At 43.3% G+C, this 17,808-nt stretch overlaps 1 protein-coding gene across 2 annotated transcripts in view; it reads left to right on the plus strand.

The window, feature by feature from the left end:
• LOC135259877 (A disintegrin and metalloproteinase with thrombospondin motifs 20) overlaps positions 1–12,701 on the plus strand; it is a 132,119-nt gene extending 119,418 nt beyond the window's left edge. For both annotated transcript variants that reach the window (XM_064344755.1, XM_064344756.1), the window contains 10 exons: positions 2,944–3,120; positions 4,048–4,218; positions 5,150–5,350; positions 5,848–5,977; positions 6,846–6,940; positions 7,284–7,378; positions 7,520–7,653; positions 8,945–9,036; positions 9,640–9,744; positions 10,156–12,701. In XM_064344755.1, the coding sequence (XP_064200825.1) occupies positions 2,944–3,120; positions 4,048–4,218; positions 5,150–5,350; positions 5,848–5,977; positions 6,846–6,940; positions 7,284–7,378; positions 7,520–7,653; positions 8,945–9,036; positions 9,640–9,744; positions 10,156–10,245 (1,290 nt within the window). In that variant the 3' untranslated portion in view covers positions 10,246–12,701. The remainder of the gene's footprint in view (positions 1–2,943; positions 3,121–4,047; positions 4,219–5,149; positions 5,351–5,847; positions 5,978–6,845; positions 6,941–7,283; positions 7,379–7,519; positions 7,654–8,944; positions 9,037–9,639; positions 9,745–10,155) is intronic.
• Positions 12,702–17,808: the final 5,107 nt, after the last annotated feature.

Below are 17,808 nucleotides of genomic sequence, written 5' to 3' on the forward strand. Positions count from 1 at the left end.
AGTCAGGTGCGCGCAGACAGAGGAAGATATGTGCAGACACAGCAAGATATGCGCAGACACCACAAGGTATGTGCAGACACAGCAGGGTATGCACAAATAAAGGGGGGGGGGGGTGTAATTTCTCCAGAGACTCGACCTCACTAACAGCTGGGGTTTTTCTAAGCACACCGTTTACACGGCAACCAGCCAGCACACACACCCCAACCTCCAAAAACCACTTGAATGTTCACTTTGGTCTCCTGTGTAAATTAATATCATGTGTCGGATTTATAGTACATTAGGCTATTTTGGAAAATGTACTCTGTCCTGTTTATCTAAGCGGGGGTAAAAAAAAAAGTTTACACTTTGTACTGGATGCTGTAGCTTCCAAGTCCAGCTGCAAGCAACTGCTCACAATATCCCAAACATCACCATCACCTCTTACTCTAAATAGTGTGGCTTTGAGAGAGACTTCAGAGAGCTTGGTAGGGATACTCGCAGGATACAGATGTATCCCGAATGGAGGTTGTTTGGAAATCTGAAATGTTTGGATCCCTGCAAGTGATGATGTCATAATACACCAATTTAATGAACTTGAATGTGAGTGTGAATGCAAACCGGCACCCAGGCATGTTTTCACACAGGATTATACACGTTCATGTAAATGTAAAGCAGATAGCCTAACCTATCTATGCCTTGGCTTTGGGGAAGACAAAACCAGGGACAAGAAGCTAGTTGACCTTTCAACCTCGGCGTCTGCTCAACATCCCTTTAGAGACCGCTTTGTCTGCCCTTTTATGTGAAAGCTGTTGGAGGGACGCACACTGGGCACATAGTCCAGATAAGAACCAGGAGAGCAACGGCAGGCTAACGGCACAGACAGGCACAATCAGACACCCGACGGCCCAAAGGCGGAGGGGGGAGAGGGGGAGGAGGAGGGTTCGGGCTCGACGGAGCCCAGACAGACGCCTTCTCGGTCTCCTCGCAGACAGACGCTCTGCGGGGACAGCACGGTCACCCTGGGATGAACTCCATCCCTGTCGGCTCGGCAAGGGAAACTGCAAATGGCTCACAGAGGGCCTGAGGTGTTTTTAGCATTTCGCATCCTCTTAGCATGATGAGTGCGCACCAGGGATACTCAAATCTGGCCCTCGAGGCCAGTGGTACTGCTGGTTTTCATTCTTCCCCTCTAATCAGGACAGATTTAAACCAGGAACACCAGGTGAGTTCAATCCGACAAATCAGTGGCATTAATCAGTTAACTATCAGGTAAAACAGAAAACCGCCAGTACTACCGGCCTCCAGGGCCAGATTTGAGTACCCCTGATGTGATGGCTAATCAAGGGCACTTGCCAAAGGGTTATGACAGTTTATAGAGACATTCAGTGCACAGTGTCATTGCTCTGCAGTGAGATACTAAGTGCATCTGCAGGAATTATTACAGTGCAACATGACAGTGTACTTTTGAGTGAGTAGAAACACATTTGGAGAAGGCAGTTATGATTATTGTGGCTTTTATTGCTCTGACCATCCCAAAAACCACAGTTACATTTCTGAAGATTTTTGAACAATGGTGAGACATGTAACAAAGCGACTTGTCTGTGTCCATTTGTAACATTGCACCCACACGCTTGCATACTTCTAAGCACGGGCTTAAGACCCAGACCAAAACAGAGGTGTGGGTCCTCAGACCAGACGAGCAGGCTCTTGACTCTCCGCAGCCTACCGAACCGGGCCCCCTGCCTGGGAATGCCCCTCTCAACCCGCCCATTCGCCGGGAATAACCCTAAATCAATCACCGGAACCGTGAAAGTCAACACGAGCGACATACTAGCCCGAGAAAGCTCTTCAGATATGTTTCCACCCCCATTTTTAGCCTTTCAGCACCTTTTAAGAGGGCTCTCCCTCCCTCCTTGGGCTTTTTGTTTGAGGGGGCTGGGGGGGAAATGGGGGTGGCTTGGATCTGTCAGGGGGTCAGAGCTGTCAAATAATCCTGTAGTGGATTTATGATAACAGTATCTGGTGACTGTGCGCAGAGAGAGAGAGTTCCGTCATCATGCGGCCCTCGTATATGACCTCCTCTCTGAAATGGTGAGTAAAATCGCAGGAAGACAGACAGCAGGATAGGGACAACGTCAACGCTGCACGTGGCGGCAATAAAAATAGTCCCGGGAGAGGTGGAGGACGTCCCACTAAAACCCCCCGTTTGATCAGTTAGCGGTTTTGCCACTCGGCATGGGGGGTTAAGATTAAAACCGGCTTCAAAGAGATGGGAGACATGATTAAAACATGCGCGCCGACCGCGCGAACGCTACATAAAGGAGATCAAATTAAGGCCTTAAAACGGGCTATCGCCGCGGCTATTGTTTCAGGACATGAAAGCCCTTAATGTTCCTGCATTCGGGGCTTAGTTACCACATGCTGATAAGAAATGAGCGCAGCTGAGGCCGGTCTGACGCGCAGTGCGGTGGAGGACATCTGAGGACGAGCGCATTAACCGTTTAGGAGCACGTGCGCGTGAGGTTATGACAGCTGTTCACAGAAGCACCCGACTCGTACACTGAAAAAAAACAAGAACTTAGTTTTGCAGTTTGGTACGTATTGTTCTTTCTTTATTTTCCAGTGCATATAAAGAGTGTGTGTGTGTATGTGCGTGTGTGTGTTGTGCTGGAGCAGTTCCTCTGATACCTGATCTTCTGATGCATGGAGGTCCAGATCAGAGATCTTAATGGTCGTTTCATAGACCGTCTTGCTTTCATTCATACACATGAATTGATTCCAAAGATTTGGGAAATCAAGAGGTGAGATGTCTGTAGGCCAACATTCTGTCATTTTAGTTTATCTTTAATGCACTTTAGGATCTTGCGTCTCCATAGGAAGTGAATTTGAGCCAGTCAGAACTGCAGTGTTCCGTCAGTTTGCTCCAATCACTGATCACCTTTGTGAACGTTCTCCTCCTCACAGTGTTCCGTGACGTGTGGGGCGGGGCTACAGCAGAGGGTGGTGTACTGCAGGCTGAAGGGGGCGGGGCGGGTCGGAGAGGAGCAGTGCAACCCCCGCGCCCGTCCCCCCACCTCGCAGACTTGTCTCCTCCCAGACTGCCGACGCCACTACACCTGGGCAGCAGATGAGTGGCAAGACGTGAGTACCGCCTGAAATTTACGTTCGTGGTTGGTTTAAAAAAAAAAATTTTTTTGGAGAGGATTCATCCCACAGGCCTCAAGTAGTGCAGAGCCCATCGTTCATTTTACCCCCTCTGCAGGCGTTTGAGGCCAAGCCAAGATTTTATGCACTTTAGGTTTTATACAATATTGCCCCTAGGGCTGTACCCCAAAGCATGCTGTGATGCGTGTATGTCCTGTAGTGCAGAAGGGCTAAGTTGCACTTTTTTTTTTACTTCTCTCTACTGATCGGTCATGTGTTTACCACACACTCACTTTGCCGCAGGTCAACATGTATCTCTCCCTTCCAGACTTTGAAATCAATGAAAAAGATTTCTGTAAGTTTTGATTGTGAATTGCTGTTGTGTTCCCTCAGAGCCAGATTTCCGTGTAGGGTTTAATTGCTGCTGTTTGCGAGGCTTTCGGGAGTTTTTTAATGATCTTGTTAGCGGTGCAATTGGGAGTGTTATCAAAGGCTGTTCCCACAGAGGAACCAGCTGCATGCTGGGAAGTATGCTTCTGTAGTTCCCAAAGTTGGCATGGTTCTCACAGAGCTGAAAGCATTAAAATGTATATAATTTGTAATAAACCATGCAGGTAGGACACACAAACGCACGCACACACACACTCTCTCTCTCACACACACATGCAGGCACGCACTTGACCTAATATTTTAAATACTTTGTTTTTGTTTCTGCTCCTTCGGATCCATGAGAACTTTCAACAAAGCGTATTAACCACAAATTAACATCATATGAAAGAACTTATGATTGTTCTGATTGTGGTGAAAATAGATGGTGTTTTCCAAATCATTTTACCGGGGTATCTGTTCTCAATGTGTCTCTTGTTTACCCCTCTGGCCAATTTCTCTCCAACCCCCCCCATGCCCATTTTGGCCCACCAACAGTGCAATGTGACCTGTGGGGACGGGATAAGGTCCAGGAGGGTGCTTTGTGTGGATGGGGCCTCGAACCCGGCCCACGATGCCCTCTGTGACCCCGCCTCCAGACCCGCCCTGTTTCAGCCCTGCAGGGGTGCCCCCTGTCAGCATGTGTGGATGACAGGTGACTGGTCACAGGTATGCCACACCTATAGCAGTGTGCATGTCATCTGTATATATTTCTATATTATATACTGTTTATCTGGTGTTTGTTTTGCTGTCATCCCAACAATGTGTAGGCTGGTCAGAGGGGTAAGACATGACCCCCAGTGCCTTAATTTAGACAACTTTGGCTTCATTTTGACAAACTTATACTCTGCCCTCCATAGCCATTAGCCGTCGTATATTGTTTCTCTCTCTGTATGCTGTAAATGCAGTGTGACTTTTGCTATGGTAAATTCATCCACAGTTGTTTTCGCAGAACTACAACAAAATGTTGCAATGTTCCAGTAAGGTTGTAGTGAATTTAAAAAATGCTGTAGCATCTTTATTTGCAATTTTTTTTTACAATTGCCTCCCCCAGCGACTTTTTTTTCTTTCTGGAAAACATTTTAAATATGTGTTTACCACCGGAAAGAATTATGAGATCATGTTTCTCTAAGTTTTAACAACCTCAAACAGGTCATTGAGTTGTAGATTAATATTATTAGCCCGCTGTGAGGTTGTCCCCAGTGTTCGGTGAACTGTAGATTAATATAAATCATTAGGCTACTGTTGGAATATCTCCAGTGTTTGGTGAGCTGTAGATTAATACTAAATATTAGCCCACTGTGGGGTTGTCTCTAGTATTTGGCAAACAGTAGATTAATATAAAATATTAACCCACTACTGAATGGTCTCTAGTTTTCAGTGTGCTGTAGATTAATATTAAATATTAACCCTCTATGGGATTGTCCGCAGTGTTAGGTGAGCAGTAGATTAATATTAAATATTAACCCTCTATGGGATTGTCCGCAGTGTTAGGTGAGCAGTAGATTAATATTAATATTAACCCTCTGTGTGATTGTCCCCAGTTTTAGGTGTGCTGTAGTTTAATATTAATATTAACCCTCTGTGTGATTGTCCCCAGTGTTCGGCCAGCTGTGGTCCAGGGTACCAGCAGAGGATGATCTCCTGCTCAGAGGTTCACTCCTCTCAGGACCCCCGGTCCTACGCCCCCGAGTCCCCGCCCCACGCAGACTGCCCCAAACCCCACCCCCCTGCCACCCGCCACTGCCAGCTCAGGCCCTGCTCCCCCATCGCTGTCTGGAAGGTCGGCTCGTGGAGCAAGGTGCGTGTGTGCACGTGTGTACATGTGTGTATGTGTGTGTGTCTGTGTGTATACGTGTGTGTATATGTGTGTGTGCATACACAGGCATGTGCGTATATGTGTGTGTGGGCACACTTGCATGTGTGTTTGTGTGTGTATACATATGCGTGTGTGCCTGTGCGTGTGTATGTGTGAGGGTGTGTCTTAGTACGTCTGAAAGTATTAAAGACGCATGACGGTGTGTGTGATGTCTGTAAGCGTGATGTATGAATGACGTCTCTAGCAGTGTGTGTGATGTATGAATGATGTTTCTGACAGTGTGTGTGATGCATGAATGATGTTTCTGACAGTGTGTGTGAGATGTATGAATGACGTCTCTGACAGTGTGTGTGATGTATGAATGACGTCTCTGGCAGTGTGTGTGATGTATGAATGATGTTTCTGACAGTGTGTGTGATGTATGAATGACGTCTCTGACAGTGTGTGTGACGTGGTGCTTGCTCTCTGCTCTGCCGCAGTGTTCTCAGACCTGCGGCGCTGGCGTTATGGAGCGAATGGTGGAGTGCCTCACCCCTAAAGACCTGCCATCCAAGAGCTGCCGTCCAATAGACCGGCCGCAATCCAGGGTCGCTTGTCGGGAGAGGGACTGTAAGGCCGTTCACCACATTTATAACTTATAACTACTAACTTTTTTATATTATAAAAATAAAAAGGACCTTTTGCTTTACTCGGGCCACTGATGTCTTAACTTCGACGTCTTAGTGTGGTAGGAACATTAAATTTGTTTTTTTTCTTGCCTGTTCTTCAGTTAATTGTACAATGCTGCAGTTCATTAATGCCATTTGTTTGGAAATTATTCAAAGTTCTATTTGTTTGTACACTGTGTACAGCAGTCTAATAGTGGCTTTGTCTTAATCATAAAAAGCAAGCTAATCTATTATTTTAACACAAAGTTGGATAAGGTCGACTACATCTGTCCCTTATGCAAGGCCAATACGTTTGTTCTGAAATTTTCTTCAGTGAATAATTATTCCGTCAGAATTCATATTTTTTCAAAGCAGTGATGGGTATATTCAGATTTATGCTCGATAACTGGCTTTGACTTGTGGCCTGAATCGTGACTCCTTCAGTCTGTGGTTTGCATATTTCAGATGAGTCCAAATGTTTAGACGCGTCATTTAATTCTCTGCAGATCGTGAATCGCGTGCAGATTGTTGTAATTTTGTTTGGCAAAAGGGCTCGGTTCATAAATCCGTACGATGCGTGCAGATTAGGGAGGGTTTGCTCCAGTCCAATATTAAAACTGATCAGTGGTTCTTTTGAGTTTTTTTTTTTTCTGGAACCACAAACAAAGAACAGCAGAATCGAAATACTAATGATTAGGTACTATGTCCTTGTACCTTCCTGGAACAAGGCGATCTGCAGCACAGACGTCGTAGTTGCGTTGTCGTCCTCGCGGCCGCAGAGCTCTACGGTTTGCGGCGGTGACGTGACGCGCTCGTCTCTGTGATCGCAGGCGAGCTCTTCGCCTCCTGCCGGGAGGTCCAGGAGAAGGACGGGGTGAGAGTGGACGGGGAACATTATCTGCGGGTCAAGTCCCGAATCCTCCAGGTGGGTGAACCCTGGCAGGGAATCAGCTCAAATGGAAGCTTTGTGAAGAATAAATCATTTCCTGATGGAGCCGAACCAAGGCTGTAAAAATAAAAAGAAAAAAGAACTGAATACATTTTTGGAAAGAAATAAATGTTTTACATGTTTTTAAAAAAAAGTGTATATACTCATGTTCATCTGTAAGCCAAAATGCCCTGGCTTCTTGAAGTTCAAAGTAAAATATGTCTTTAGATTCATCTGGGGCTTTATCTGTAATTACTATGTCCAGTAAATTGTGGATAATATCCGTTGTTTTCTTAAAATTTACGATTTTAAGTTGTCACAGCGCTGTTATTTCTTTCAGATATACTGTGCTGAAATGCAGACCAGTTTCCCTAAGGAGTACGTGACCTTACGTAGCGGTCACACTGACAACTTTTCAGAGGTTTATGGATACAGGTGTGTGGGTTATTTATTAATCGTTTTATTTATTGAATGAAGACCACTGGTCGCTAGTGCATCCAAGGTACTGTACCAGCGTTAGCCCTGTGACTCATTTTCGGGTGACCCCTGTGACGTGCCTTGCGTCCCGTCCCGCAGGTTGCAGAACCCGTTCGAGTGCCCGTTCAACGGGAGCCGGAAGCAGGACTGCGCGTGCCGAAACGACTACCCCGCGGCGGGGTACACGCTGTTCCACAGGGTCCGCCTGGACGTCAGCGCCATGCGCATAATCAGTGAGTCATTACCGTGGCCTCGTTAATTATCGAACATTAGCGTGACCCCGTTTGTTACGGAGCTATCGAACTGCCGCCTCCCTCAGCGCTGAACCGTGAGCAGACCACACACTGATGAGACCACCCCCCCATCCCCCCGTCAAGTCCACTCCCCCCCTAATAAACCCACACCCACCCCCCAAACTCACTCTCGGCCTTCTGATAGATAGTGTGTCTAAAAACCAGTTACTGTGTGTGTAAGTGTGTGTGTGTGTGTGTGTGTGTGCATGTATGTGCGTGTGTGGGAGCACGTCCATGTAGGGGCCCTGTATGTGTTCTATAAAAGAAAACTCGGAAAGCTGATCTTCAGTTTTTTTGGCAGATCTCTCTCTCTCCCCCCTCCCCTCCCCGCCCCGTTCCTTTTCCCGGGGGTGCTGCGCTCAGGTTAACGCACTCGTGCCTGTTCAGGGATTTGGGGCGTCCCTCCCTTTCCCCCAGGACAGAGGAGAGTCTGACTGTGTGCGCGTTTGTGGGTCAGGGACCGCATGTTCTACTTCAGGACTGCCTGCTACCCCAGCGTAAAAAAAATATAATAATAACAATAATAATAACGATAATCGCTTCAAGATGGCTGGATGACTTGGAGGCCGAGGTGTTCCAAGAAAATATCTGAGTTCCAATTCACTTGAGCTATGAGCGAGGGAGAGAGGAGGAGTGTGGAGGAGAGGCAGACTGAGAGATTGAGAGTGAGATTGAAAGAATGGCACAGAGTGAAAGGTGAAGGAGAGAAGAGGAGCGTGTGCATCAGAAGGAAAGTGTGTGTGCATGCGTGTGCGTGTGAGTGTGCGTGTGCGTGTGTGTGTGTGTGTGTGTGTCTGTGCGTGCGTGCATGCATGCAGCTTACCCTTTGCAGACCATTCCTTTTTTTACGGTCACACTGAATCCAGGCCCATATTGAAGTATTCATCCTGTTATAAACTACACACACTGATACGTGAAAATTCAAAGCACATTTTTAATACTAGATAACATGTTGAACAATGCTGTAATTTAGAAACACTAGGAATGCATTAAGTTCTGCTTAAAAGTCAGTAGGATCTATCCAAGCTCAATATATAATTAGCTTACCAAGCTAAAGACCAACCGACGAGTCTCACTTTTATTGAAAGGAGATATCACTATTACCATGGACGTCCACTTGCTCTGCTCATTCATGCCTCTGAGGACTGTTTCATTGGCGGCTAGGCTAGGACATCTGCACCTAGCGCATGCAACCAACAGGGTGCAGTAAGCCTTCTCTGTCCTCCCACAGCCACAGATCTACTGTTCACCCAGACTCCTCTGGGGCGAGCCGTGCCCTTTGCCACAGCAGGGGACTGCTACAGCGCTGCCAAGTGTCCACAGGTAGGAACTGCAGAACACTGCCCACATTCACACGTGTTCAAAAGGTCGCTCGTAATTAATAAAACCTTCATCGTCTACTCAAGTGACACTTTTGGTTCTCTCGCTGCTTGAAAAGGCTTGAAAGTTCTCAAATTTGTAAAAAGGAAATCAAGGGTTGGAAAGGATCTGGAAAATACAAATAACAAAGTACCAAAGTACTTTGAAAATTTTTTGAAAAAACTGCAGTTTTTATTAAGAGACACTGCCAATAATCGTGAAAAACTTAATCCCAGTGTTATATACAGTATAAGCTACAGTATATCCTTAGAAACTGATTCTGGATCAGTTTCCATATTCTATTCAAAATGTTTGGGGTTCGAAGGTGTGATTCTGGAACAGCGTTCATTTTAAGGAATTTTGGATCCATTTCCATATTGCTATATTGAAGCTTTGCAAAACAACCAACTGAACAGTATTCATGAGTCGCTGAATTTGGCCGGACCTAGAAAGCACTTCAAGGAAACTCTCTTGATTTTGGGACCCAGGTATGTACAGTTGCATCTTGATGAAAGATTCAGGTGTGACCTTTTCAGTACTGGTTTAACCCGAGGCTCAACCCCACAGGGCCAGTTCAGTATCAACCTATCGGGAACCGGGCTGAAAGTGGCTGAATCGGTGAAATGGGTCTCCCAGGGCAACTACGTCACGGTCAAAGTGCACCGCTCAGAGGTAAGGAAGCCACTCCCCACATACCCAATGACCTTCACCCCTTTTTTAAATCTACCAATCAGAAGGTAAGGATGAAGGCTCATGGGTTAAAAAAAAAAAATGACAACATCCAGCATTTCAAAAGAAACCAATCAGAAATTATTCCTGAACAGAATGTCTGTGAGAACTCTTTAATGGTCCAACTGGCAGTTCTTGAGAAAATGCGGCTCTGCATTGTGGGCTTGTACACTGCGTATCTGAATAGTTTTGCCATTCAATAAGTGCTTGGTGGAAACCACACAAATAAGTTGTGAGCTTGTTTGCAGTTGAAGCCACTGCATTTCAAGTCTGATTTATTTTGCAAACAAGGGAAGGGAAAGCCACTCGTTCACTTTGTCTTCATCCCTCGTTCTCTCGCCCTCCGCCCTGCAGGATGGCACCAGGATCTACGGGCGCTGCGGGGGTTTTTGCGGAAAGTGCAGCCCGCAGTCCCATTCTGGCCTGCTGGTCCAAGTGCAGTGAGCGCTGACTGCAAGGAAAGAAAAAAAAAAAAATCTGCTGGGGAGCCAATCGGCTTTGCACACAAAGACTCGGCCACGCCCATCGCTCATAAAATCCCACCATTCCTCCTGGCAGCTGTCCATTAACACGCAGGTTGTCTTTCAGTGTAATGACCTTATGGAGACGGGCCAAATTTATTTGTCAGTTTTGGTTTTCTTTTAAACTTTAATGATTACCAAATGTGTTTGTGCACTAGATTAGAAGAGCAAACATGGTTCCAATTAAAATAATCTGAATGTAGGGTGTAGAGACACATGCACATTTACGTCCACTAAACTGACAGAAGCAATCCTATCACGTTTTGACCACTTTTTTACATTGATGGTTTATGCTATGTTAAATGGTAAGTAAGTTATGCAATGGTCATACATCCAGTGGTCATACATGAGAGAAAATGAAAGTGGACATTAACTGTCCTCTATACAATTCTTGGTTTCTTGACCTACCCCCCTCCCCCTACCCACAGTGGTCCACAGAATCTGTTCTCTTAATGTGTCAGCGATTCAGATGCTGTTTTAGCAAAGCCAACCATTTGATCATACGCATAGAGGGAACCTCTTCTGACACCACTTCTGGTCTTTCCAGAACCTTCCTGGTGTTCTGGGTATTGTATTCGCTTGCCTGCTTTGGCATGCTTGGTCTGGGTACACAGTAAAATATCCAGTGTTGATTCAACTCTAACAGAGTACATATGAATCTAATTGGGACCATATGCACTCTGTAAGAGTTGATTTAACGTCAACATTTCCCTGTGTATGCGTGCAGAATCATCCCTGTTTGGGTTCAGGAAATGTGCTTTTGTCCCATATATACATCTTCAAATGATAGTAACCAGTTCAGACCTCTATAAAAGTGGATGCAGGGTGAAATTACTTTAAAATGTCATGTGCGGAGGAAATATTGGGTGATCAGAAAGTTTTATCGTTGTCCAGTGAGTTTACATTTTCACTGACTGCTTACTGTAATAGTCTTGCTCAAAGGTGAGACTTTTGTAGGCTCTTCAAATACTGTTATTGAGAGTTTTATTGTAGCAAATGATACTACTGTTATAAACTACTGAAGATGAACCCCTTCACTGGACAACAAGATATGATCGGGTAGACCACTGTTAGTAGACTGCATTTAATGGCCTAGCAAAACTATTGATCATTTCATGGGAGCCTTTGTATAACTTTGTAGTTCACGGTTTTGTACTGTGGAAAATCATTGTTTAGAAAGCCTGTTTTAACCCTGCAGAGTGTGGGGGGGAGAATTGCATTTCGGCTTTTGGCTTCATCGGTTCAATGATGGAATGTGAACTGACGATGGTGATTATCCTGCGAAATGAGTCAACTAAAACAAACTAGAGGAAGTGTGACCTATCACGTTTCACCAGAATACTTCTTATGATAAATGACTTTCGTCCAGGTGCGTAAAAACCCTACCTCGCGCGAACATATATATATACACGAGATGCATTTTATATGTACGGTGTAAAATATTTATGTTTGCCTATTTATTTTGTTTTTCATGTAGAAACATTCAATATTGACAACTGCCTGCTGTGAAAGCCATTATTTTATTATACATTGCTCAAAAAGTGTTACGTCTTGCGGATTGACATGAATCACTAACCTGACAGAGTAGGTTTCTATGGTGCTTTTAACTACTGAAATTACCTCTAATGAGAAGCAAACTACTATAATTACAATTGGATTCTGCTTTTACGGAAGCTCAAGACTAACTTGAGGTTTGACGTTACATGTCTTGTAATTACGCATTGCAAACTACCCACAATACCTTGCAATGCATGTAATGCCCTCCTTTAAAGTACATGTTTGTTTTTTTATTTTTTATTTTTTTAGCTTTAACCAAAGGTGTTTTGTTGTTGCAGATTAGAACATTTTTTGTTTGACGATGCAGCTACTTTTAATTATGGAGTTAAAACATCCCTGATTAAATTCAGTGAGCAGCTAGATTAACTTTGGCTATCATCATTGTTTGATAGGCAATTCTACTATGAGGTCTGTATCAGAAATGAAAAGAATACTTGATGCACTATGTGCCATTAATTTTGTAGAAGATTTAACTTTGAATACCTGCTATCTTTTCCTTTTTCATTAACAGTTTTTGTAACTTATAAAATATTTGTATGTATTATTAATTCATACTTGAAATGTGTACCCTGTGTGGTAAATATGCAGGCACTCTGGCTGGGTATCAAGGTGCTTGTGATGTATTATCCAAAGATTTTTTTTTAATGAGTCACATATCCTTATGTATGTAGATTGTATAAGAAGAACAAAAAATGTTTGATTTATGGTGCTGTGATCACAGTTACTGTGAGGAAATTTTTAATGACAATGACATTATAGATATGACTACTATACTAACAGTGATTGTAAGAATTTAAGAATAAAAATGTTTATCACCAGTAATTTGACTTTGTCAATGACTATTTTACACCCTACAGGCCACATGCAATACTACATGAAAACCGATGACTATTTTATACCCTGCAGGCCAAATGTGTATGAAGCAGCACAGTAGTGTCTGAGATAATCATGTTTAAATTTGGACTGGTTTTCCTCTACCCCTATAATGTCCCCTTCTAGAATCAAAATAACTGGGTATGGGGACACAGGGCCAAGCTTTGGGGCCCCAGATGTCCTCTGGGAGTACAGAGTATCTGAAAGCCTAATACAGGAAGTTTAGAATCTCTGTGCAGGAAGTAGTTGTGTTTCCTGGTGCAGTGGACAGGAAGTGAGTGTGAATATGCAAACATTTCGATGAGTGTATTATTTCAAATGTATTTCAAGTGGCACCCACAGCTTTTTTGTGAAAGTAAATTCTGTGGAAAAGTGTTTTCGATTTGACGCAGTGAACATTAATGAAGCCAGTCGTTTTTTTTTTTTTAACAGGTATTGACTTGATCTGTTGGTCTAATTACAAAGTGCTTCAGATGATATGCAAATGATACCGTCTCTCTGAAGAAATGCCAACAGGGTCACCCTATCATCAATCATTAGTAACAGAGATCTGCCACCTTACATTGCATAAAGCTGTTTCAGCTTGTGAAGCTGGATTGCAACGTTTCTCCATTGTAGCACAGCTGGGAAACGTTTCAAAATGTTGCAAAGCCATTTAGAGTGAGCATAGTATTCAACATACCAAAGCAAAACATTTTGAATCTTCCAAGCTCTGCAGCTTTCTCTTCAGAGGAAGAGAGGAGACGCACAGGCAGGCGATGGGACAGATAGCCTCGTGCAAGCATCAATCCTTGTGTAAAACATCTAGTGATTCATATTAACCATGAAAGCGCACACCAATCAACAGGCACCGGGCCCTCAAAGCATTCTTCCACTGCATCCTGGTTCCATAGGAGTTTGCAGCAATGTTTGTGTTTGCTTTTCCTCTTGTCCTAGATATGAATTTTCTTTGTTCAGTGTAGTTCAGGGGTGCCAAACTCTAGTCCTGGAGGCCTGTAGTGTCTGCTGGTTTTTTAAATTTTTTTTTGCTGTGTTTCAGCTCTTAATTGATTAATTAAAATCACTGATGAGCTAAGGAACTCACGCAGTTTGTGTCCATACTGGCTGACGTGCAAAAGGAAACCACAAAAACCTGCAGAAAGTCCAGGCCTCCGAGATTGGAGTTCAACCTAGAGACACGACGGTCTTCCAGGACTGGAGATTGAAATCCGTGCGGTCTTGTAACGTTAGCAGCAATCATAGTTAATTTACTTTGTTTGATGAGAAAAGATTGTGCGAGCTGATTTTACGCATTTTGGGAAAAAAAAGAAACATTTCTATTATTTTTTTCAGCTACGGTTGAATGTATATGTATTGCTTATAGTAAATACCACGCATTAATAATATTTCAGGCGCTGCAATCTTAATTATTTATTTTAAATAATATTAAACTGAAGGCCCGGGTAATCAATCTATTTGAGATCGTGTTTACTTGTCAGATTGACGCATGGATGCAAAATGCGGTCGAATGTGGACGTTGTTATATACTGTAATTTCTGTAGTTGGGAGAATTTCTGCCAGAATTAAAATCATCGGCAAAAATCAGACACAGCATTCCTCCGGGTTAAAGCGTATTCCCAGCGTCTGGACCCAATCAAATGCTTTTGCGGCTCGAAAGCGGAGCTGGCTGAAGTTAACAGTGACATCGTAATCGCACGTTACGGCTGTTGGTTATTCATAAATGCTCTCAGTTTGCTTGCCATGATTTCATGTACCGTTGGGAACTAAAGAGAGAAGGGAGATCTGGCGCGCACATGTGAGTGATTCGTGCCCTTAAACCTTACCCTCCAGTGTCAACTGCCAATTTCATTGAGATGTCAAAACTTTGAATTTGCTCAGATGCTTTGCTTTTTCGCTAAGTGCTGCGGACCTTTTTCTCGCAATTTTATTTATTTATTTATTTTTACCGGGGCTGAGCGTTCGTGTGTGGTATGGGAAGCGCGCGCGTTGCGTGTGTAGGCTACAGTACGTGTTGCTCCCCGGAGATGCGCTTGGGCGATCGGAGAGGAAGCAGGAGGGGCTTGGTTTACGGCCATTTCCCCCGGGCCCTCAGGTGCTTTTATAATGGTGGGATGTGATTCTGGGATTTTTGAGATTCTGGGTACATTCCAAGATTCCACTCTTTTTTTTGTGCCAGTCCACAAAGTACAACTGTGTGTGTGTGTGTGTGTGTGTGTGTGTGCCTGCCTGTTTGTGTGCTGTTCCATCACTAGTCATTTTTAAAATGTACACGACTTTAATCGAGATTGAAACCCATATTTTCAAAACGGTTATGGAAGAGATGCATAAGAGATTGGAGCCTAAATGAACCCATCCAAAAAAACTGAAAATGGCATTCTGAAAGAGATTTTTCTCTTGTCGCGGTTCATATGTTTGTCATTTTTAATAACTTTCTTCATATTTTATTGTATGCGCATTTGGCTTGTTGTAGAAGTTCTAAATAGTTTGTGTAGAGCTTGTGGGGATTTACAATAATGTAGGGACTATGGTAAACACTGCCCTCTACTGGCCAAAATTGAAATAAGAAATATGAAATGGTTATGAATGACTACAGTGTTTCTTATTTAAGGGTAAGGGTGGAGATCTACTCTGAACCATTTTCTTCTGAGAAATTTGGGCAATATAGACACAATTACATACGTTTAAAACATTGCAGAATCAATCAAAATACTTTCAGTCAAACAATTTGCATTGATTGATGATACATTTTTTGACATTATTATATATACAACAGCATGCATTCCGTTTCTGTATTTCTTTAATCGTCGGTATTAAAAGTAACCAGTCAAAAGTGCTCCATTATAGAATTAATTGTGAATGAACGGCACCATTCCAATGTGACCACCAGGTGGCGACGATGCATCAGGAAACAAATTAGATCAGACCTTTGTGTCTGACGTCTAGCTCCAATTCCCAGCCTGTGCTGGCAGCATTAAATGCTCATTGGATGAGTTGCACAACTGTCTTCAAACTTGGTGGGGCTGTGCCGGTCAGAAATATATATTGCATAAAATTTGGTGGTGAGATTTGAGAGTTTCTGGGGATGCAGCTTAGCTGACCATGCTCAGAAAATGTCTGACATGAAAACTATAATGAAACACGGTCACTGACAGACTGCCAGCACAAAACTTTCCCTTTAAAAGATCGATCCCGGAAATCAACCAACCAGGTTCTCCGATTGTGGGAATCTATGTTTTATGGGACCTACAGTCATTGTGTAAGAAGCATGCTTACCTCCATAGTCACTATGTAAAATGCATGTGTCTCAACGTGGCACCTGGTATGACCATATAAGCACAGTGTAGGACATGCATTTCTGCATAGCCAGTATGTGCTACTATTGAGAAGAACTCACAGGAAAAGTACAGAGCTGTGTATTTTTCAAACGACACCCAGACAAAATTGACACTATGTGGCATAGTTATCTGAATATTAATGTACAATTATCTTGGCCCTTCATTGCTCAACATTAGTGATCGATTAGTATGCATCTCTTGGTGTGCCATGATGACAACTCACAGTTATGATTGATTAAGACTGCACATGCTTTGCGCATAATAAATATATTTTGTAGCTAGTATGGAGCCTTTTTGAAAAATAAATTAACTGTGACACCATGGCATTAATCAAATATATTTTTTCCTACATCAGTTCATTAGAAATATACGCTAAACAGCATTGAATATAATGAACACAGAAAATAAAGGCCTAATTTGTCATTATAGTTGATATTCATGCCCTGAGGATGATGCTGTCATTTGAGCTAGCCCAAGCCCACTCTGTTCAGTCCTATACAAGCTAAGGAGGGCAATGTAATCAACTGAGGGGAAAAAAAAAAGTCAAACAGAAACACATAAAAGTGCACTTATGTAATCTTTAATTTGTCACCTACATATCTATTTTTGTATTTCTCATACTTGTAGACTGAAGGCTTTACATTAAATATCATGCTGTAACTCAGTTCCTCTGTGGGGCTCTCCTGCAGATCCAGGGCACTCACGTAGCCTACATTTTCTGTTTTATTAATTTATACTGCAGGGCCCATAATGAAGCGAAGCTGGACTTGTCTATTTATCTCAAAACCTATTGAGAAAATCCTACCCAAGGCTCAACCCAGTTACAGTACATTCCACCCTCTAATCTCTGATCCATTCTCTAAAACCCATCTAACTGCAACCTAAGAACATTTCACCCACTAACCTCCGTTCCATCCTCTAGAAACCTTCTAGCTTCAACCCAATAACATTCTACCCTCTAACTTCCATTCCATCCTCTTGAAATCCTCTAACTTCAACTCAGTTATGTTCCACCCTCTAATCTCCATTCCATCCCCCACACTCCCTCTAACTTCAACCCAGTAACATTCCGCCCTCTAACCTCCATTCCATCCTCTAAAAACCCTTTAACTTCAACCCAGTTACGTTCTGCCCTCTAACCTCAATTCCATCCTCTAAAAACCCTTTAACTTCAACCCAGTTACATTCTGCTCCCTAATTTCCATTCCATCGTCTAAATACCCTTTAAATACCCTTTTTGGTCCAGGGTTACTTCAAATTAGGATGCACTCTTATCATTGGCCATTTCAAAACTGGGAGATTTTTTCTTTGTTTTTTGAAATAAAGTCACCATGTCTAGAAGTGAAGTCCCAGATGCAGCTGTTCACATAAGCTTATCAAATTTCCAGTCTTTTAGGTTTTTTTTTTTTTTTATAGGAAAGACCTGGGTGTGTGTTCACGTGGGACCTATGCACTACTGTAGAGTCTCTTGAAAAATAAATGTCAGCTGATGACTAACAGTTCTGTATACACAAGGTATGCCCCATAGAAAGTGTCCTTCTCCACATGAATGTGCCCCAGAGTCCTTACACATGTCACGTTAGCCCCAAATCACGCATGTAAACGTACATGTTCTGACTGAAGAGGCAGTTCTGCATTTGAAAGAAAAAAAGAAAACGGGGGTATGGCGATGTTTGCTTGGCCAATGTAAACCCAGCGGGAAGAGAAGAGCTGGACTGTGT

Source organism: Anguilla rostrata, chromosome 7 (genome assembly GCF_018555375.3).
Source record: "Anguilla rostrata isolate EN2019 chromosome 7, ASM1855537v3, whole genome shotgun sequence".
Taxonomy (NCBI): domain Eukaryota; kingdom Metazoa; phylum Chordata; class Actinopteri; order Anguilliformes; family Anguillidae; genus Anguilla; species Anguilla rostrata.